Here is a 22,937-nt window from a genome sequence, read left to right as displayed (position 1 = left end):
ATAACAATTATCTCCTAGAATTACGATCTTCAATTCTGAAATTTTGAAAAGGCACCCAGTTTACGAATCGATACTCTGAATGTTGAAATAGCTGAATGAAGCAGCAGAAACTGTAGGCAACCGTAAACGACCTTAGTCGTCGGAAGTTTGATGATAAAGAATAATATGTTGGAAAAGCTCAGAAACATTGGAACTGGAAAACGGATAGAGTTAACCATGAGGAGACGAAGGACAAATACAAGGACCATACCCTATATTCAAAGAATTCAGATAATTTTGGATCCGTTGAAATCTTTAGAGAATATCTTGCTCCGAAGTCATGTTAAAATCTTACGAAAAAATCTTTTCTCAATCAACCATCGAACTTAGAAATTCCAAAATATCATCATCAATATCTTCGATATTTCTGAGGATATTTTCATAAATATTCTCGTCCGAAATTATATACCTCTTCGTGCTTCCTGTGTATCATTATAATGGAAACATTCAATAGAAAATTTAGTACCGAAAAGCAGATTATACGAAACTATGAAGAAAGCCGTGGACAAATCACAAAGAATAAGTTTGACATCAAAGAATCCGAATTATTCAATGTCTGCTAAGGTCTTTAGTGAATATCTTGCTCATTACTTTAAACCCTTGCAGACAATAGTTTATATCATCCTCTGATCTTAGATATTCCGAGATATTATCGTATCTTTCATTATAAATATCCTCCATATTTCTGGAGATATTTTTATAACTATTCTTATCTGAAATCATTAATCTCTTCGTACTATCAGTGTTACATCATCTAGAAACTGTTAGTTTCTATATTCTGTAAACTTTCGAGCTTAAAATATGAAAGTTATTGAAGTAATGTTGGGAACTGATGCATGAGTTAGTATAATATAATGACACTTGATCAACGTGATTATATTACAGTAAGTCATGCTGAGTTTCTAAATGGGACATGATGATTCACAGATTATAACGTCATCATGTGCCATGTGACAAGACTTTTACATTTTATCTGATATATAAACATATCAAGAACATATTTTCTTGATAGTTTTATCTTTCCCGGATATTCTGGTAATTTGACGAATCAAGATCGTGCTATTACCATTTCTTTATTAGAAGATTAACTATGTTCATTTCGAAATTAATATCTATGAATTCTGGACCGTTGCTCGCTTTACTAGGAATCGAGAGGAGAATAAAAAGGCAAAGAGCTCCAAAATATAAGAGAAAACATAAAGCCCAATAACAACACGGAGGTTACAAACCGTGAATATTAATACGAATAGCAATATAAAGACACAGTATAATTACGAATAGTATCATTCCAAGGTAATAGTACAAGTAAACAGATTTTTCTGGTGGAAGATTAAAAAGAAGGATGACAGAAATGATAATGAGGAAAATATCAAGGATTAGAACGGGATTTAGCATTTTCACAATCTTTTGGATGTATGAACTAAGAAAAAAGGTATAGGAATGGTGAAAACTAATGGAACGAAAAAAGTAGAATTTATAGTGGAAATATCAGACAGAGTAATCGAGGCAGAACACCATATTTAATTATAGAGATCTTAACTTAATTTTCTTTTTCGCCGAAGAATCAAATCTTTTAAATTTCGAAGATTTTCTTTATATCCCTTGAATTCCGGAATTTAATCGCGACTACGTCAAAAGTAATGGAAAATCTCCATTTCTTCATCTCAATCTTTTGTGATAACTTCATTCATACGCTTCGATTAATTGAGTCATTTTATCCATATTATTCAATGATAATAAAATTCTATTTATCAGCTCAAATTCGTCATGACAATATTTTTAATGTTAGCTATGACGACCTCACTCAAATTTCGGGACGAAATTTCTTTAACGGGTAGGTACTCTGATGACCCGGGAATTTCTGACCAAATTTAAACTTGAATCTTACTTGATTTTGATACGATAAGCAAAGACTATAATGTTGAGTCTTGAAAACTTTGAAACTATGTTCATGTATTCAATTACCCTGTGACTAGTGCCGACGATTCACGAACAATAGTGTGTAATTAAATATGTAAATATATATATAAATATAAATATAAATATAAATATAAATCTATATATATATATATATATATATATATATATATATATATATATATATAAATTTAACTAATAAAAATACACTTTAAGCTATTAGAATTAAAAATGTAAATAACTAAGTTATAAATAAAATGCATATTTATATGATAACAATGTATAATTATTATTATATTATATGTATGAATAATAAATATTCTATATATGATATTATATATTACATAATTAATAATAGGTAGTATTAATATGATCAGTTTGAGTACCGATTAAAAATATTATTATTATAATTACTTCCTTTATTACTAAAACTATACAAAAATGAATATGAAAGTTGTGATATATAAATGGTTGTTACTTCCATTATTATTATTAAAATAAATATTGATATCAATATTAATATTAATATCAGCATTATGAATGATACTATTTTAATATAATATATAGATATAAAATTCATATATGTAAATTTGCTAAATTAATATTATTATTATTATTATTATTATTATTATTATTATTATTATTATTATTATTATTATGAATATCATTATTAGTAATATTATTATAGCTAGTAGTAAAACTATAATTGTAGTTATTAATAGGATTATTAGTATTGTTATTACTAATATTATTAGTATCATTTGTATTATTGTAATTGGTATTATTATTGTTATATCAGTGTTATTAAATGCATTAACTGTATTTTATATTTGAATTATATAATTTAATATTAATATATCTAGTATTATAAGTAATGATATTATAACTATCATTTTCTTTATATTAAAATTTTTATTTGTATTATTATTATTTCTTTATTATTCTGATATTGTTATTATATTATTATTATTATTTAATACTATTAATATTACTTGTAATATTATTATTATTAATATTATAATTATGATTAATTATTATTCATTAAATATAAATTAGGTAACTAGATTACATACAGAAACAAGGATTCGTTCTTTTTTTTTCAACACCAACTGTTTTGAATTCTTGTTTGTTATCTCAAATCTGATTGATGTCTGAATCACTTTATCTATATATTACAATCCAGTACAAATCATTGTTATTATTTATATTTTTTTTATTCTTCCATGTACGAATGGATTTCTCTGTCGATGAGTTCTGATTTACAGCTCGTTTTCATCTAGTGATAATTAATATAAAACACCATTACCTTATCAACTATCAAATGGTAATATATTTTACAGCTACCTATCGATTTAATTTAAACAGAAAACGAAAAACACAGGTTTTGTGCTTTGCTCATGTCCAAATTCTTTAAAACCTCAAATTCAAATAAAATTTCAGAAAGTGTAGATACAATTGTGTTTTAAACCTTCTTCTCAAACTATATACAAAAACTCATAGTTCAATTCGTCCTTTAGAGCCTCAATTTTCGAAGTCAAACAAAATTTCTAAAAGTCAAACGATTTGTTCATTGTTAAATTCGAGCTTGTTGTGATGTTATAAGTTCAATTGATGAAACAGATAGTTTCTAATATTGATTTGAAACCATTTTCATGTTATGGGTATGATCTAAAACTTCCTAAAAATTAAGATTTGATTTTGAGTTCATAAAGAACCAAAAACGGCTGTCACAGCTATTTTTTTTTTTATTTGTTTCTGTTTTAAATTAATTCAGAGCAAACTCTAAATTTTGCTGTTTATTTTGATCGTAAATCAAGAATTAAATTGTTACTCAGATAGTGGAAGGGATTCTGGTCGACTGGATAGTTGGGGAAGAAGAGAAATAGAACAGGAAAAATAATCAAGATAAATAAATAATAGTGAGGATTAATTTCAGAAAAAGCAAACAGCTCGAATGGTTTAGGGAGGTGTCGGTTTAGCGAGGGGTCTTAGGTTCGAATCTCGCGGCAGCCATATTTTTTTTTACAAGGGCTTATAAGGTAGTTTTACTAGTTATTATTATTATTATTATTATTATTTTCCTTATTATTGTTATTGTTATTGTTAGTACTAATTATTATTGTTATAATGGTTATTATTACTAAAGTTATTATAATTACTTAGTATTATTGTTATTATTAAGTAATAGGATTATTATTATTATTATTATTATTATTATTGTTATAAAATAATACAAGTTATTATTACTCTCACTAATATTAGTATAAATATCATTTTCGTAATTATTAGTTTTACTATTATTATTATTAACATATGTATCAATTTTAACAACATCTTTATTTATATTAGTATTATCAATATTAAGAAAGTTATTATTATTAGTAAATCATTATTATAAAAACTATCATTTTCGTTACGAATAATTATTTTGTACCTAAAATATACTTAATACATACATTATAATCATATAAATAGTTTATATATCACTTACCAATTATAATAACATTATTTATATAAATAATTATATATAACGAATTAAGAATATTTTCATCTAATACTAACCATATATATATATATATATATATATATATATATATATATATATATATATATATATATATATATATATATATATATATATATATATATATATATATATATATATTAATATAACGAAATATATAAATATTAAACATTTAAAATATATACACAAACTAAATAAGTATAATATATAATCCAAGTTATAATATATAAACGTGTTCGAATACGATTATACATTTTAATATATATACAAATGTTATAGGTTCGTGAATCCGAGGCAAACCCTGCATTGTTCAGTTTGTCTAATGTTGTCATATGTATTTTTACTACAAAATACATTAGGTGAGTTTCATTTGCCTTTTTACCCTTTACATTTTTGGGCTGAGAATACATGCGCAACTTTTATAACTGTTTTACGAAATAGACACAAGTACCTTAACTGCATTCTATGATAGAATTATCTGGGATTGGGGTTGATTATTATGACACGCATTAGCCCCCGGTTTCCGTTGGAGCGTATGAGCTCCCGAGCCGGGTGGATGGTTTATTATTTATGACATTTTGGCACCGGTTGGCCTATATTTTATAAACATGTGTTCAGCCGTGGGGTGTAAAGACCGGCACATAGGTTCTATATTTTGAAGGCACATGTATTCAGCCGTGTGGTGAAAGACCGGCACAGATGGTTACTATTATATTTTGAATCCTCACCAGGTGTTCTTCATATGAAAGATATTTTTTTGTGCAGTTGGAATGGGACTTCTGCACGTTTTATAATATTTAAAAATCTTGTGGTCTATTAAAATGATGAAAATGAAATGATTACTATAAACTGATGAACTCACCAACCTTTTGGTTGACACTTGAAAGCATGTTTATTCTCAGGTTTGAAAGAAATCTTCCGCTGTGCATTTGCTCATTTTAAGGATATTACTTGGAGTCATTCATGGCATATTTCAAAAGACGTTGCATTCGAGTCGTTGAAGTTCATTAGAGATTATTATTAAGTAAATGACGGATTAGGTCATTTATAGTTTGGATATTATGAAATGGTATGCATACCTATCAACTTTCGATGAAATGAAAGTTTGTCTTTTAAAAACGAATGCAATGTTTGTAAAAATGTATCATTTAGAGGTCAAGTACCTCGCGATGTAATCAACTATTATGAATCGTTTATAATCAATATGGACTTCGTCCGGATGGATTAGGACGGGGCGCTTCAACATTCATGGATATATTCATTAAAACTCGAAATACATACTTAAATACAACAATATAAATATTTGCAAACAAATTATTAAAAATGCATTTACAATTACATATACATTTTATTTGCAAATATATAATGAACTAACTATAATATATTACGATAAAACACGTATATCTAATCAAATATCAAATAAATATACATATCAAACATTCATTGTCATAGTGCATATTTAATAGTAAATTTAACAAATTGTATTATATCTTCAACAAATATGACACATTTTTGTGGATACATTTTAATTATCTAACATTATATATATATATATATATATATATATATATATATATATATATATATATATATATTCTATATTACATTTTTGTTATCACAAATTAGAAAATTTTATAACATTTTTTAAATATTCAGGGTATAAACTAAACCACTTATATAGATATGAATGAATGAATTAAAATTAAATGAATACAGATATGGAAATGAATTAAAATTAAATGAATATGTTTACGACATTATCTGATTCATATTTGATAAAAACTAATCGATTGTTATTGTATGTGCAAGTGGACATACTACACATGGGTAGATGTATTTGTCTAGCAGTGGTAATATGAGCTATTAATGAAATACACAATTTAGTAAAAAAAAAAGTTTAGCCTTTTAACTAGTGATATTACTGGATGGTAGTCTTTTTTAGTGATCCTATTGGATAGTGTAAACTTTTTTGAGCTTTTAAATAGTAATACCCGTGACTAGATTTCTAGATTCGCCAATGATGTACTCCCTCTATCCCAAATATATTGTTCGTAGATAAAAAATACACAGTTTAAGAAAATATATCTGTCACATGTTGTACTTTTTCTTGTTAACTTTTTAATATTAATTCTTACTTTTTACCGATCTTTTTGTCTTATATGAATAATTGAATAAAGTAGAGGCACAAAAGATTTATATTCCGTATCATATTATTATTATTATCCATTTATGAATTGATAATTAACTTGGGGTATTTTAAAATGGAATAATCGACAATAGATATAAGATTTACTCAATCCGTCTCAAATCTATTTTGCTCAGACACAAAAATACAGTTTGAAAAAAAGTATCCGTCACATATCCAGTATTACTTACCCATTACTTTTTACTTATTTTTAAGTGGACAATTAATTTAGACATTTTAAAATGTTATTGTTGACAATAGATTTGGAAGGATGAATGAATAATCTTTTAGATATAAAATATTGTAAAATTGCATGTAATGATTCTATTGTGTTAGTGAGAAGACGTCTTTGACAAAGAAAAATGATGGTGGCGTGACAGCAACATGTCATCATTACCCACGCATACAAGGGCATTTATCCTTTTTCAACCAGTACGACGCCGTTTCATTCATTAATTCACCCAAAGTGAATTGCCAACCGGCTCACCTGGAACTGGATATAAATACAAGTCAAGTTAGTGCTCATTGTTTCACAGTCAATTCAATCAATCGTCCTTCAAAATCTTTGACCGATCCCCGACCGTAAAACACACACTAATTACACCTTCCGATCACTCACATCAATGGCCACAAAAGTGTATATCGTGTAAGTATCTCTCATCTCTTTTTATTTCAATTTTGAAATTGTATTGCCTATGTATACCTATCTGTGAATGATTATTTGCTATTCGGATCGTTGATTAAAGTTGTAATTCAAATTTAGGGCAGTAATTTGTAGACTGTAGTATCCCTAAGTTGTACTACTCCGTATGACTGATTTGAGCTGTAGTGTTGATGATTGACGATGTGTGTTTAGGTTTAAATTTGCAGACAGAAATTAGAATTAGATGTGTAGTTCGAAGTGCCTCGAATTGTCACGATTCAGATTGATATTTTACAGTACAGTTGTAATGAAATTGGCACTAGCTGACACAAAATGGAATTACTTAATTACATGTGTATTTTTAATGCATTGACTGGTTTAGGTTTCAGATTGATATTGTGTAAAAGCTGGTTCAACTTTAGACTTTAGATTAAGATCATTGACCGGTACCAAAGGGCCATTGGTCTAGCGGTATTGAGGTAATCCCTCTGACTAAAAGGTTGTGGGTTCAAGTTCAGATCGTTTGTATATTCGTAGAAAAATTCGTATTGTGTGTGAGTTTGCCTTTAAGAAAAGGATCATTGACTGGTGAACATTTTTGACTGGTCGACATTAAGTTAGAAACCTGTTAAGACGTATTCTACTTATTGATCAATGAAAATGCAGATACATCTTGTTTATTGCTATGGTTTTTTGCAAGTGCTAGAACTTTTATCTTTGTGCTAACGATTTTCTACGTGTTCATTTAATGCTGAGATATTTGATTGATACTGAGAATACTAAAATATTGGATTATTGTACTGGAAACAATTGCGAGTCATTTATGTTATAGTTTAGTAGTAAAGTCATGCTTGTCACTTGATTTAGCTTTTATTTGAAAGGAGCGTTGAAGGGTAGATAATGTGAACTGCAATTATGGCAGACACTTCACGAGTCTTTTATGTTATAGTTTAGTAGTAAAGTTCTTGTTCTGAATTTGTTCTATGGTCAAAGGAAAGTTTGAAGTCAATATAGTGGTATGTAGCATTGTTGATGCATATAAAAAGAATTACACTTTTAGAAGGTTTTAGACAGGTTTAAGCATAGGGACCCCAAGTACCTAGGTTAATATGTTCCCATCCTCAGTCTGCAACTATCGTCCAATGGCAGGACACTCTGTTGAATAATATGTATGTTTTTCTCAGCCTAGTTAAGCTTAAGGAAACTATGGTCTAGTTTTTAATAATAATAGCGCTCTTCAATTTCCGTTACATATACTTGAGATCACAATCAAAAGAATATACACCGAAATTTGGTTTCTTTAAGTTGACATAAAACAAATTTTCTTTCTTTTCCAGTTTAACAATAACTAAGAACACTGTTCCACTTCAAGTTTTTGTCTTATACTTTCCAGTACTATAGTCCCATTGACCAGTTAACCTTATTTGTATCAAAGAGACGTAAAATAATTTGCATAAATCAATAGGTGATTTTTTTTTTTACATTCATTAGATTAGACACGAAGTATTATTTATTTCATTTAGTTCCAAGATGTCTGATGTCCTGTAATTGAAAGCCTCTTTCTGTAGACGTAACCAATTGATCTGTATTTTAATTTATTTTACGATTTGTATACCTTCAAGCAGGACAAACATGAATGTGTTCTCTTATTGAATCAAGATTTTTCGATTTTCTAATTATAGAAATAGGTTGCATTCTTGTATTTTGAGAACAATTGTCTAAGGTTATTAACAGTTGAGTTCCTTGTGGCAGGTATTACTCCATGTATGGACATGTAGAGAAGCTAGCTGAAGAGATAAAGAAAGGAGCTGCATCTGTTGAAGGAGTTGAAGCCAAATTATGGCAGGTAATTGATTTACTTAGTTTTGATCTTCATCTGCTAAAGCATTGCCAATCTTTTAAAAACACCGCCAACCCAATTAGACACTTGCAGAAACTTAGCAATTTTGACCCGTATTGAATGGGTAGATTTGGGGCTTGTGTTTTTTCTTAGACGTCACAAGTCAAAACATTTGGAAAAAGAGAAACGGGTTAAACGGGCCAAAAGTCATCCAAAGACTATTTTCATTGCATATAAACACAGCCTCGTCATTTATATGCAGAGATTTAGATTATCATATTATAATACTGGTTTTGTAGTCGTAATCAACTCGTATAGTATTTACATATTAGACTGATATAAATTGACAGCAGAACTTTTGTGGGTCAACCCAACCTGTCTAGTCTGGTTCAGCACATTTTACTGAAATGATACATTTCAACCACAACCCGCCCACCCGTCCATTTTGTCATTTTTACTACACCAGAATAACAAACCAGTAAGCGTCATTATGCAACTCATTATCTGAAATTAAAAGTTACAAGATCCTCGACGAGGATTCCTCGTATTCAGTTTTATGACCAAACAGTATTCCTTGTATTCAGTTTCCTGACCTAAAGTACATTTATTCTACTTGGGACAAATCAAAACATTTGGAAAAAGAGGAACGGATTAAAAGTTTTTAATGCATATATACACAACCGTAATATGTATCCAAAGATTTAGATTATCGTTGTATACTACTGTTTTTGTAATCGTAATCAGCTCATTGACTATATATGTATAAGAAAAATAAATATGGACATAGAACTTTTATCGGTCAATCCAACTTGTCTAGTCTGGTTCAGCACGGTTAATGGACTAATGACACATCTCAACTAGAACCCGCCCACCCCGCCACTTTTAATATTTCTACTACGGCAGAATAAAAAACCAGTAAACGCTCATTATGCAACTCATCATCTGAAAATGAAAGCTAGACTAAAAGTATTTCTTGTCTTAAGTTTTCTGACTTAAGTACTCAATTTGGGCTACAGGTTCCAGAAACATTGAACGAAGAGGTTCTTGGAAAAATGAGCGCAGCTCCTAAGAGCGACACACCAATAATCACAGCAGCTGACCTTGCTGAAGCAGATGGTTTTATTTTCGGGTTTCCGACAAGATTCGGTATGATGTCTGCTCAGTTTAAAGCCTTCTTTGATTCAACTGGTGGTCTTTGGAGAGCCCAGTCACTCTCTGGCAAGCCAGCTGGCATCTTTTACAGCACTGGATCTCAAGGTGGTGGTCAAGAAACCACCGCGTAAGTACCCTTTTTTTTTAATCCCTGAACAAAAAATAATTTTTGAAGCTGAATGTAGTTTGTGTTAGGGTGCGTTTGATTACCTTTTGATTGAATGGTTCGGTGCGTTTGTTTCTCTCAGTAACATATGATGTTGAATGGTTTAGCATTCAGTGCTTAACCATCCAGAGAAAAAAAATACTCTCTAACCACCTAAATTTATGTAATATCTTGTTTAAATTATATTAAGAACACATATTAAACAATAATATTGTTATTTATTCATTCAAAATGATTTTCAAAAAGGTTATTCTCATTCAGTACCAACTTCATTCATTCAGAACTTCGAATCTTATGAATTATTCAGATTATGAATCATTCAACGTTAAATCATTTAGTGTTAAATCATTTAGTTTTAACAAACGCGGATATGAGTATCTCTAATTATATTGTCGTTATTGCCTTAATAAGTTTATATGTATGATATATGAATAGAGCAATGCATTTCAAACTTTGTCATATCTTTACATCTGTTTGACATGATTTCCATTTGCTTAAACAGTTTGACAGCCATCACTCAATTGGTTCACCATGGAATGATCTTTGTGCCAATCGGATACACATTCGGAGCCGGCATGTTTGAAATGGAGAAAGTGAAAGGTGGAAGTCCTTATGGTGCAGGGACTTATGCTGGGGATGGTTCCAGACAACCATCTGAGCTTGAACTCGAGCAGGCATTTCACCAGGGAAAGTACATTGCCACCATCACCAAGAAACTTAAGGGAGCTTAATGATTCATTCATCCCTCTTAATACAAAAGCATACTATATATCAAGAAGGTTTACATTGTTTCTCTTTATAGTTTTATTTAAATTTAAATTTCTGTTTCTGTGTGATTGCCAAAGGATGGTTGGTTGTTTTACATACATTTACATGTGTACGGTTTCTGTTGTTAAAGTTGTGATTCGTCATTTATAAGGATTAATAAATAATATGCTTGATTACGTACGATGCCAGTGTTTTAACTTTACAAGTACCATGAGGTATGAGTTTCTGCACATGTTGAAAAACGGGAGGGGTTGAATAACAGGGCGAATGGGTAACTTTTTAAACATGCTAAGGTTGGGTTCAAAACAGATCGGATCCAGATCATTTTATAAATAATTCTTGTGTTAGATATGATTCATGAATCTGATCCATTTATTCTAGACAGAAAATGAGTTATGATGTTACATACACTAAAGTTTCGTTTTTGACAACTTCAACTTGTTTGACCCGTTATAAATAAAATATATAGCCCGAATTGTCTTATCCAGTAAGTTGGTTGAAAGTGCCAACTCCTATATTCGCTCTCAATATCGAATCTATTAACAGATTTTGTACAGTATTATACGACATATCATCAATTTTGATCTTCTAATACGATTTCTTTAATTCTAATTCATAAAAAGTAATTTATGTTTTAATGTCATAATCAAAGTATGACCTTACAGCCTTACAGGTGCAAGTGTGCAACTTTATGTGTGTGGTAGGTCAGTCTTGTATAGGTTTTTGACAACAGTGGAAATACTCTAATACTTGTATACTATTATGTGCCTTTTCCAAGTCCCTGAAAGACTCGTATCCAGTAACGCGTTTATGACAACTCACTATTTGAACTAGTTTTGATTCTAGCAAGACACATTCTATGTTGGCTTCACGAAACCGATTAAACGGTCTCAATTTGCTGTAAAAGTGGAAGATATATCAAGTTATAGTTGTGTTCTATTGATATGAATTGGGTCAACTGGTGAGTTTAGTTTGTAGTTATATTACTTGCATAACATCATTGTATGTACTTTATTACTATTATCACTAACAAAATATAATATTTGAACTATATATAGTTTGAGTGTTTAAAATATGTAACAATTTATAAGCCTCAAATCGATGATGAATTGGCACAAAAATATATAAAATGACAAGTAGGAAGTGCTAATAATTTAATGTATGAAAATTGAAGTATATTGTAATGATGTGGGTAGTATTTTGGGTGGGTTGGAGTATTATTAAAGGAAAATGAGGGAAGCCAGTGTTGTCGCTGTCACTTTTTACAATTTTATAATTAAATAATAAATAATAAATAATAAATATTAAATTAATTAAACATAGACTACTTCCTTTTTGTTTTCTATAGCTTTCTCTTTTTTTCCTTCTCCTCTTATGTCATGCTTACATAATTCATACAACATCACACCTAATTTTCTGCACTGTTTTCTCAGAATAATTCGTTTTTATTTAAATTAAAAAACTACGACCTTTGTGATTATACTCACATCTAATGAAATTTCGCGGTACGGTACTCGAAACTGTATCGGCTTCATTGGGGTATATGGAGTGCATAAGAACGTGTCGTTGGACAATAAATTTTGCATTGTATTACTTGTAACTTTATATTGATTGTGTAACAAGTTGGAATTGTAATGATTTTCTTCCATTTTAATATGGTTTACAATTCTAGTAATACTACTTTTTGTAATAAAGATAAAAGAATAAACATAAAGATAAAGATGAAAAACAAAAGAAACTGAAAATAAATAAACGAAGCTATATTTTATTTGAATTACTTTAACGTGTAAGCAGAAGCTTGTAGCTGAAACTGCAATATAAGAATTGGATCGTTAACTCAAAGTCTTAATGAAGACGTAAGTAGTAAACTAGTAATTGTATATGTAAATAAAAGCTTGTAGGCAAAACTGCAAAATTTCACCCTTTTTTCCTTCTGTGTATTCTTTAAGGATGATATAAATGACACCTAGTCACATAGTCTTTTAGAGCACATAAAATTTCGCTCTTATGCAAGTGAACATGTTATAACCGAAAAGGGATTATGTCGACCTTGTTAGTCCTAAACTAACCGTCATCATAATTCATAAAAGGAGGACAAATTTAACACATTTCTAGAGAGTACCGACATGACAAAAATTTTCTTCACCGAACTATTATCATTATTATAGTTTATAGTTGTACACATTATTATGAAGATAGTACTTTATGTGTCATTCGTTCATCCTTCAACGTGAAGCTAGGGTTATTATCTAGCAAATCATTGTTTTAGTCCCTACTACTTGATTACATTATCATTCACTATAATTAATAGCTATAGTCCCATAAGTATCAAACGTTAATCAATATTTTCTACTTATATTTATAGTAACGCATTTGTTCATTTAATCATATCATTATAGAAGAATCTAAGAAATTTCATTAAATAACAACACAATAATACGTATTTATTTATGGACTATGTTTTAAAAACAAGATGGTAAGTAAAAAAAAAAAAAAAAAATTGTTTTGAAATCTAGCTAGCTATAGACCATTTGATAATAAAGCACATATCATGGGCCCTCTTACTCCTTCACCAACACCCTTCCATTTCCCTTTTAGGAATCTTAAACACATAAAAAACTAATAATAATATATAATATATAAATATAAATATATATAATTATATTATATTATTTATGAAAAATATTAAACACCAAAATTCCACTAACTAATTTATTCCCACAATTATATTCCTTTCTACTTCATTTTATGCTACTTCTCAAAACATACATTTTAACAAACAAGAGGACCATCAAGTCAATATGGGTTAATCAACTTAGTTGAAACCTAAAGACATTGTGGTCATCACCATAGAATATATACACTTTATCTCTGTATAATCACATGTAACTTGTTAGTTAGTTAGTTAGTGATGTACCATACATATAAATACGAGTAATACTTATTAATAATGTATGACAGAGTATATGATTGTTAAGTAACATAATCGCTTTGCAACTTAATAGCACAAAAGCAAGGATAATGATCGAACCGAACTAAAACCGTCACGTAAGAATACGCTTTAACGAAGCAAATTTAGAATTAGAACTTGCTCAATTTTCTAGCTCTCCATTCAATTGATTAATGGATATATATGGTCATGTACTATGTTTTAAAACAAATAATCCTTACTAAAACTTTGCTAGCTACTAATACCTGTAAAATTCAATAAGATTCTTTAAAAGAAGTACAGTATATAGATAAAAGAAGATAATCTTTTATATATGCAGGATATAATCAGGTTCTCACATATTCCTACACAAAACTTTAGTTAACTAATCATTATTAATGCTACAATTATTATATTACAAATACTCAATTTTTATGTACAAAGAGGAACAACTTTAACTAAGAACATATGATTTGCCTAAGCTGCATCATTTTGTTTGTAGCTGGCCTAACATTTTTAAATATTCATATCCTTTCTCCTTTACTTTCTCATGAGATTTCTACAAGATATTTATTATTTATTACTAAGAATTAATTCCTTTTATGATAGTTACTGGCCCCATCAACGTACAAATGCTTTCGTGTTTTCACACTCATCGAAAAGTTCCTCCAAACGACGGTGTCCAAAAATCGACTGTTGTTTCGTGTGTTACAGGAAATGTACTTGATATCGGTACCAAACAAAGCCCTCGACTTTTTAAATCTTGTCTTGATTCTTCTAATGCATTATCCGAAATCTGCATCAACCCTAGATCGTTAGTTGAATATACAATATATACATACTCCGTACTAGAAAAATGTCTACATTACTATTTATATATATATTCCAAAGTAATTGTCCACTTGCAAAATAAATTAGTGTCATATATCATCAAACTTTCTAATTTACTCTCATTTGTTATCATCGCGCAAAACTGACATTCATCAAACATATATCTTACATTCAATAGAAATTTATAGGGGACACTGGAGTGAGTGAAAATATAATCATTATAAATTTAAAATTTTATAAAAACGAGAATATTTATTGATTAACGTATTAATAAATAGGTACCTGTTGTTGTTGTTGTTGCATGATCGCAGCTCCATTTTTCATGTATGGAGTACTTAGAACCTGAGGAAATAATCAAGATTCATAAGATATATAAGCATTTCCTCTATATATGAATCTTGAACTAATAGAACAATATTTGTGTGATTTAAATTAAACGAGTTCTTACATTAACTTGTTCATGGAGAAATTTGATGTATTCAATAGCTTCGGACAACACCGATGCTGTATCAGTCTGAAAATAATCATAAATTCATTAGAATGATCATCGAAAACAATACTTTTATTTCAAGAACTAATCATTAAAAGGATGATAATAAAAATCTCAAGATATGGATATTGATCATGCATACTTTTCCGAAAGGTGAAACTAATTGTTGCAGTGCAGTGATTCTGTCCCCCATCTTTTCTTTTCTCACCTGATCAATCAAATAATCAGCACAAAACAAAACAAATCAACTTTATTTGTGTTGTTTTCGATCAAGCACGCACCATAAAGAGTACTAATTTAAAAGGAGATTTATGTGTACCTTAAAAGCTGGCAATGGTGGGTTGTCATTTCTTGGTCTTTTAGTTGATGATTTGCTATTGCTTTTTTTCACTATTTCTGATGTGGGATTCTTGTTACATATACAAAAAGTTGACAAAAATAACATAAAATATCAGACTTTTAGTGTTATATGTATAACATATTAACATGTGAGTGTATTAATTGAGTGTTAATTTATTGATTAATCTTGATTAATGATATACTACCTTGGGTTTGTCTTCAATAGTTGATGAAGGTGATTGCATTTGCAATGGGAAGAAGCTTGATCTTGCATCATCATTCATGGAAGTGGCAGACGCATTCCAAAATCGCGCGTTGTTGGAGAAGTGTAGTGGAGAAACAATATTAGGTTGTTGAACTTTTGGTGGTGAATTCATTGAGAATTCTTGAGGCGGCGGAGGAGTACAGTAATCTCCTCCGCCACCGCCAGGCATGGTGATGCCGCCATAGCTAGACTGATAAGAGTAACTCATACCTTGGTTTTGATCATAACCTGAATCATGTTGTTGATTCGTGTTATGATCTGAACCAAATAAACTTTGTAATATTATAGAGTTGCTTCCATAGGAACTATCCATTGTTTGGAAGCTTGGATTTAATCTGTTTTCGTCGTTGTAATTCACGGGTTCTTCTAAACGAACACCTCGAACATCGGTTTGCTTAAACTCGGTTGGTGAATCGGAGTATATTTTATTTGACTTCCAATGAGATTCTTGAAAGTTACTAGTGTTTGAGCTCAAACTATGATCTTCTGGAATAAGGGTTTGGTAACCACTTTGATGATGATCGTTACTTTGATCTTCACGACTATTTTATACCAAAAAGATTAAACCTTTTAGCAACCAAAAGATTAAAACACAAAAAAAATAATACAAAAACATGATTTATTAGGGTTTTTTTGTAGTAAAATAATACAAGAAAATGTTATTATGGACTTACTATAAAGGTTGATTCCAATCCAAAGACTGTGAAATTGGTGGTGATGAAAGACCTAATTCCATCATATGTAAGTTGGGGTTGTTGCCGAACACATGACCAGTACTGGTACGGCCGCCGCCGCCACTGGTTGTGGTTGTGGTGGTGCTTTCAGTGGTGTCCTGAAAAAGATTCATGGAGGTGACCGAAACTGAATCCATAGAAGCTGGTCTTGTTCTTGAATCCCACCAGCTATCTGCCATCTTTTTTATTTAAAATATCAAGATAATAAAGATAATTTACTTAATGATCTTGAAGATACTTTCAGAATTATTGTTCTTGTTTCAAAAGTAATTTTAATTCAAGGTTATAAAAATGAAATCAAAGTGGGTGGTGTGTGTGTGTGTTCTATTTATATGAAACTGTAAAATGGAATTTTGTAGGTATGATATAAACAGATAAACAGGAGAATGCTAGTCTAAGTTGACCTTTGTTTTTTTGTTTTTTCCTCTATGGTTTATTTAATAATAATAATAATAATAATAATAATAATAATAATAATAATTCCTCTATGGTTTATTTAATAATAATAATAATAATAATAATAATAATAATAATAATAAACCATAGAGGAATTATTATTATGATTATTAATTATTATTATTTATAATTAAATTATATTATCATTAATTTTCAGCAAATACCTCATTCGATCCATTGACCATGTTTGACTTTCTCATCAATTTTGTAACTCTAATTTATGCACCTTACTTATTCCACTACACACCTATTTTTTCTCCTCTCTTTATGGTTGCCCTCTCCGGTTTGTAGTCGTCGTGACATGTGCTACCAGCTCCAGCCACCGACATCTCACCGATAGTCCGGAGGGTATAACCGTCAACAGATCTTATCGTGCTCCCCTTCTTTTGTAATATTCGATCCCATATCTCCCCTTCTTCGTATTCTCCCCTTGAGTCTTTATCCGACAATCCTTTCTTTTTTCTTCACCGACGGTGATGCTCTACCTTCATTCTGGACGTTAGAGTTTAGATCTGGTGGCCACCGTTATCCCGCATGGTTCTCGTGATTGTTTTGTATATGGTGGCCTGGATATTTCTTTCGTTTTCACGTTCTTTCAGGCGACTGAGATATCGAAACTGCTTGTAACGGTGGTGGTTAGTGGCTCACCGCCATGTTGGAAGTGGTCACCAGTAGATACAGATGCATGGTGAATCCACTATCTTCTTAGATTTGTTACTTTGTTGTTAATATCGGCTGTTGTTGTCGGTGGTTCACCACCCTATTATGGTGACCGCTGGCGGTGATTGTTTTTCCGGTGGTGGCAGATTTAGCCTCATCAGAAGGTCGGGTGGTTTTTCTGCCAGTTAGTGGTGATTGTGCATCGCTAATGGGGGCGGGAGGTGGTGGGGCAACGATATACTTTTACCGCAGGAAGCTTGTGCTTGTTCCGCAGGTTCGTCACCGGTCCACTCCTTTTCTTTGACGCCTTGAATTTGGACCTTACGATGATCTACCTTTTGGAAATCTGAGAAAAATAATAATAATAACAATAATAATAATAATAATAATAATAATAATAATATTATTATTATTATTATTATTATTATTATTATAATAATAATAATAATAATAATAATAATATTATTATTATTATTATTATTATTATTATTATTATTATTATTATTGTTGTTGTTGTTGTTGTTGTTGTTGTTGTTGTTGTTATCTTCTTCATCATCATCATTTAGAAAAAAAATATTGGGTTAAATGTAATTTTGTTAAAAAAAAAATGGGACATTACCATATATACTGAAGGTTATAACATTGTATTTTTTTTTTCTGTATTTCTTAATATTTGCTATATTTGTAGTATTAAGTATGAAACTTGTTATCCAATGATCGGACCTATTTCAATTATATTGAATAAAACAAGCTTGAGTGGAATGATATTTGAGATTATTGTCATGTTTTATAGATCTTCTGACATTCATTCTTATAATCACAATCTTGGAATGTAAGATCACCATGTCTCATTTGTAACGATCTATGTGATCAATCAATCAATGCTCCTAAGACTACATTTAGTCTCATACCTTTTGTATATGATATAGTTATCACAAAACAGAGTATAACCTTTAAATAAAATCCATACTTCTCTATTTATAGTGTTTCTCAAACTGGCTTATTGCGCCTTAACTTCGTGCGCTACACATGATTCATTATGCGCATCTTTGATGCGCAAATGTTGTGTGGATAATACATATGCGCAATTAAGCATATGATCATACAACAATATGACATCTAAATTATGGTATATCTCATTTTAGCATACTTTGGTTTAGTGTATAGTTTCTCTAGAAAAGTAACTTCACATTTTTTTATTTATCTTTTTTTTCTTTTTTTTACATTTATTTAGAATTTAGAATTTAAATGTGTTAAATGTAATAAAAATGCAATTGTGGTGTAGCGGTAAATTGAGATTAGTCTCTTGGTAGGCCGCTTGAGTTTGAATCATGTGTCTAAGATTTTTTGTTTGTTTTTTCTCCAGTTTTTATTTTGTTTCATTTTAACCCTCTCATCTCTCTCTCTCTCTCTCTCTCTCTCTCTCTCTCTCTCTCTCTCTCTTTTTTTTTTTTCTTTTCTGGATATCAGTTTGGGATCATCAAGAGAGACTTAACCACCCACGTGTTCGTTTCGCGTAGTTGCATAACCCGCCCCTAACTACTGCCATGAAGGAAAACCAGACCAATCCGAAGGTATGGTCGGTAAAACCTCCCTCCCTGCTGCCCCCACACTAAGCGAAAGGCGACATGAGTGGATACTTCAGTTCATGGATAACATTGAGTGCAATGTTGCAGCCCAGCGGAGTCGAACTCCTGACCTCTCACTAAGAGAGACAGACCACCACCAGCTAAGCTACAACTCAATATTTTCTCCCACCTCTTTTACTTATCATGTTAAGTCATCTAACTCTCCAACTCATTTTTGTAACGACCCGACAAAATCGTCATTGACGGCGTCGTTAACTTAGGTCCCGTTGCGTGGTCATAGTCCCTAAATGAGACGCGTTTGACCAAAATTATGTCGCATTCATTTGAAACGTACAAGACTTACAAAGTTTAGTTTACCAAACGGTTCGACAACAAGTTTAAGTTTACAAAAGTTATAAAGTATAAATGAAATCACTTGCGACATAATAAGTTGAAAATCACAGTTGCTATAAATAGCATAAGTATGTATGCTTTAAGTTTAAATCCAAAGATGCTATCCCTAGCGTATGCATGCATGGTTGACCCCAAGCAAGTAATCAAAATAGAGTGCGGAAGCATGTATCACTTAGCGTTCAAGGTCCTGAGAAAAACATAGAAAATCTGTCAACGAAAACGTTGGTGAAATCATAGGTTTAGTAAGCAAGTGAGTAAGTAAGTAAGTTGAACCACAAGATTTATAACGTTGAAATAATAGCAATACATTCTAAAAGTTGATATCATGAGCACCCAATTATCAAGGCTTAACTTTCCACGAACCCCATAAATAAAGTGTTAGAACCTACACTTATACCCGAAAATATATTTCATTCGCTTAACGGTAGCGAACCGTCCGAATGAGGGTTTGTCAAACCCGTATGGCCACACAACATAAATTCTCGCTTACATCCTGCAAGTGTAATTAATGATAATTGAATTGAGGCATTTTTTGTTCTAACTCGTACGTAGAATGCTTGTTTTCGTACTTGTGTTCACTTTGTAAAACGAAACGTTTATGTTTTCTCATCCCAAATGTAAGTATAAAAGAGTAAAAGTGGGACTATGATCTCACCTTGAGTGCAAGAGTATAAAAGTACTTCACAAGTAAACGTGTGCAAGAACGAATGCTAGTCTTGACCTAAATAAGTAGGTTGTATCAATAACGGTAAACACGGTTGGTCAAAGTTGTTCAATTAGTCATATGGCTCATTACGACTCGATTATAAAGCATGTGAATCAAGTTGTCAAGTTTCATGCAAGAATCAAGTATACAAGAAGATTAGAACGGTTTAAACAAGTATTGGTTAAGTTTGAACAAAAGTCAACTTTGGTCAAGTCAAAGTCAACGAAAAAGTCAACACGTTCGGGTCGGGTCTCGGACAATTTTTCTGAGGTTTTTAATCATATATAAGCATATTGGCCAAGTTTCATGTTAATCGGGGGTGCGTAGTATAGTTAGAATTAAACAAAAATGTGCATTTTTGGACAGTCGGGGCCCGGAGCGGAGCTCCAAGCCCTTGAGCGGCGCTCAGACTATCTGTTCAGCAAATCTGGGCAGTTTGAACACTTAACGCACGAATCCAACTTCAAACAACCATAACTTATGAACCGTAAACATTCAAAATACGTATCTTATATCGTTGGAAAGGTATTTTGACGAGGAATACAACTAAACATATTTCATCAAACAAAAACATCATTTACAAAAACAAAAACTCCGTCGAATGATCATTAAAAGTTCATTATCTAAGTTTCAAGTTCATAAAATGCATTTCATGATTCGGGAATCCAATTTACACATACGATATGTCGTTTCGAAGGTAATTAAACATACATTGCAACTAAATACTTACTAACAACATTTCATAGCATTCAATGCATCAAAAATCCCTTTTAAAGTTCATCAAACCCTAACCAAGAATCATGAATTCAACAATTTTGTAAATGAAGCTTTTCTAAATCAACCTACATACCAAAACGAAGCTAATGATGCTAGTAACACATTTAATACATGAACTTTAACATTTAAACAACATTTGATCAACCAAAATCAAGAATTAAACTAACCCATTTCAAGTGTTCATGCTAGTTACTCCAAAACAACAAATCGAGCAAACAAATCACATATTCATGTTAGACTTGAGCCATAGACACTAACTAACACCATTTCAAGTCTATAAATCGAATTAGAGAAATCTAGAGTTTTTAGAAACTTTACCCCAAGTAGTGAAATTAGTACCAAAACTTAGAGGAAGATGCAAGGATTCCAAAAGTACAATTTGTTTTGATGTTTGATTGCTAGATTGGAAATGGATGATGAATCTTTGAAGATGTTGAAATGGTGTTCTTGGTGACTAGAGAGAAAAAGGAGGGAAGTAGGAGAAGAAGTGAATGAGTGGATGAGATGGTGGGTTGATGTGACGATCGCTCCAAATCCATATGGACGAATACGTCATTCATCGATTTCATTGCGAGGTATTTGACCTCTATATGATACGTTTTATAAACATTGCATTCTTTTGAAAAGGTATACCATAAATGAATATTTAAACCCAAGGTTTTCGACATCTGATGATTTCTACATATAGACAATCACTGTAAATAATAGTTTACAATAATACATCCGTTGACAATGCAGTCAAAATAGATACATGATGATGGTTTTGTGAATGCAACGTTTTCTTGAATAAAGCATGTATGACTCCATGCACAAAGCTTTTCTAACATATAAGCAAACAACGGAAGACTTCTAGGAACCTGAGAATAAACATGCTTGAAAGTATCAACTCAAAGGTTGGTGAGTTCATAGTTTTAATGTTTCGCATAATCTGTATATAAAGGTGGATCACAAGATTTTAGTTGTTTCATCCGAAACGTTTATCAAAAGATTCTACGTAACAGAGCACCCTGGTAACTAAACTTTAACGTTATAATAAGTACCCCTGTTTTAACATACATGCAACCAACATGTACAATACACGCAATCCAACATGTACTAAACTCAAATAGTATGCGTCTGTTTTATAGTTCAGGCTAGGGTTTCTATACCTGGAACAGATGGGGATGTCAAGCCCTATGGATCCATATACAACTACTCGCGCCCACCAGTTCTTATAACTGGCAGTTACTAGTTACCAAAGCTAAGGGATTTTCGGTTCAAACTCAGTGTAGAATTAAGTATGTACTTGTGTCCATTGTTTTTAAAATAAAGTGCATGTATTCTCAGCCCAAAAATATAGATTGCAAAAGCAATTAGAAAAGGAGCAAATGAAACTCACCTTAGCAGCACATAAAGTAATTCACCGGAATGTGACCAAAACTCGGAATGCAAAGTAACCATAGATCTCAACCTAGAGAATATATGTTGGTCAATAGATTTTTAACAAGCTAGGTCAGGTCATAGTGTATCACAATCCTAATGCTCAAGACCGTCA

The 22,937-nt window shown here is 30.9% G+C and overlaps 2 protein-coding genes across 2 annotated transcripts; one reads left to right on the top strand and one right to left on the bottom strand.

Moving 5' to 3' along the window:
* Positions 1-7,121: 7,121 nt before the first annotated feature.
* On the top strand, positions 7,122-11,408 carry LOC139846747 (NAD(P)H dehydrogenase (quinone) FQR1). The gene is made up of 4 exons (XM_071836241.1): positions 7,122-7,311; positions 9,061-9,154; positions 10,165-10,427; positions 10,969-11,408. Exons 1-4 carry the CDS (start codon positions 7,289-7,291, stop codon positions 11,195-11,197), a joined length of 609 nt encoding a protein of 202 aa, XP_071692342.1. The 5' UTR covers positions 7,122-7,288; the 3' UTR covers positions 11,198-11,408.
* A 3,026-nt stretch (positions 11,409-14,434) lies between these two features.
* LOC139847838 (uncharacterized) lies at positions 14,435-17,103 on the bottom strand. The gene is made up of 7 exons (XM_071837564.1): positions 16,763-17,103; positions 16,030-16,630; positions 15,804-15,893; positions 15,627-15,692; positions 15,443-15,508; positions 15,277-15,336; positions 14,435-14,959 (listed from the first exon to the last, which is right to left on the bottom strand). Exons 1-7 carry the CDS (start codon positions 16,999-17,001, stop codon positions 14,816-14,818), a joined length of 1,266 nt encoding a protein of 421 aa, XP_071693665.1. The 5' UTR covers positions 17,002-17,103; the 3' UTR covers positions 14,435-14,815.
* Between the last annotated feature and the right edge of the window lie 5,834 nt (positions 17,104-22,937).

The sequence above is a fragment of the Rutidosis leptorrhynchoides genome, chromosome 5 (genome assembly GCF_046630445.1).
Source record: "Rutidosis leptorrhynchoides isolate AG116_Rl617_1_P2 chromosome 5, CSIRO_AGI_Rlap_v1, whole genome shotgun sequence".
Taxonomy (NCBI): domain Eukaryota; kingdom Viridiplantae; phylum Streptophyta; class Magnoliopsida; order Asterales; family Asteraceae; genus Rutidosis; species Rutidosis leptorrhynchoides.
Note: the sequence above shows the minus strand (reverse complement) of the source record. Positions and strands in the feature narration are given on the sequence as shown.

Excerpts from the sequence above, each read along its gene's own strand:
- LOC139846747 (XM_071836241.1), top strand. The coding sequence starts at position 7,289 with ATGGCCACAAAAGTGTATATCGT. Across the intron at positions 7,312-9,060 it reads GCCACAAAAGTGTATATCGT|GTATTACTCCATGTATGGAC; the intron begins GTAAGTATCTCT and ends TCCTTGTGGCAG. Across the intron at positions 10,428-10,968 it reads GGTGGTCAAGAAACCACCGC|TTTGACAGCCATCACTCAAT; the intron begins GTAAGTACCCTT and ends TTGCTTAAACAG.
- LOC139847838 (XM_071837564.1), bottom strand. The coding sequence starts at position 17,001 with ATGGCAGATAGCTGGTGGGATTCAAGAACAAGACCAGCTTCTATGGAT. Across the intron at positions 16,631-16,762 it reads GATTGGAATCAACCTTTATA|TCGTGAAGATCAAAGTAACG; the intron begins GTAAGTCCATAA and ends GGTATAAAATAG. Across the intron at positions 14,960-15,276 it reads TGCAACAACAACAACAACAG|ATTTCGGATAATGCATTAGA; the intron begins GTACCTATTTAT and ends GGGTTGATGCAG.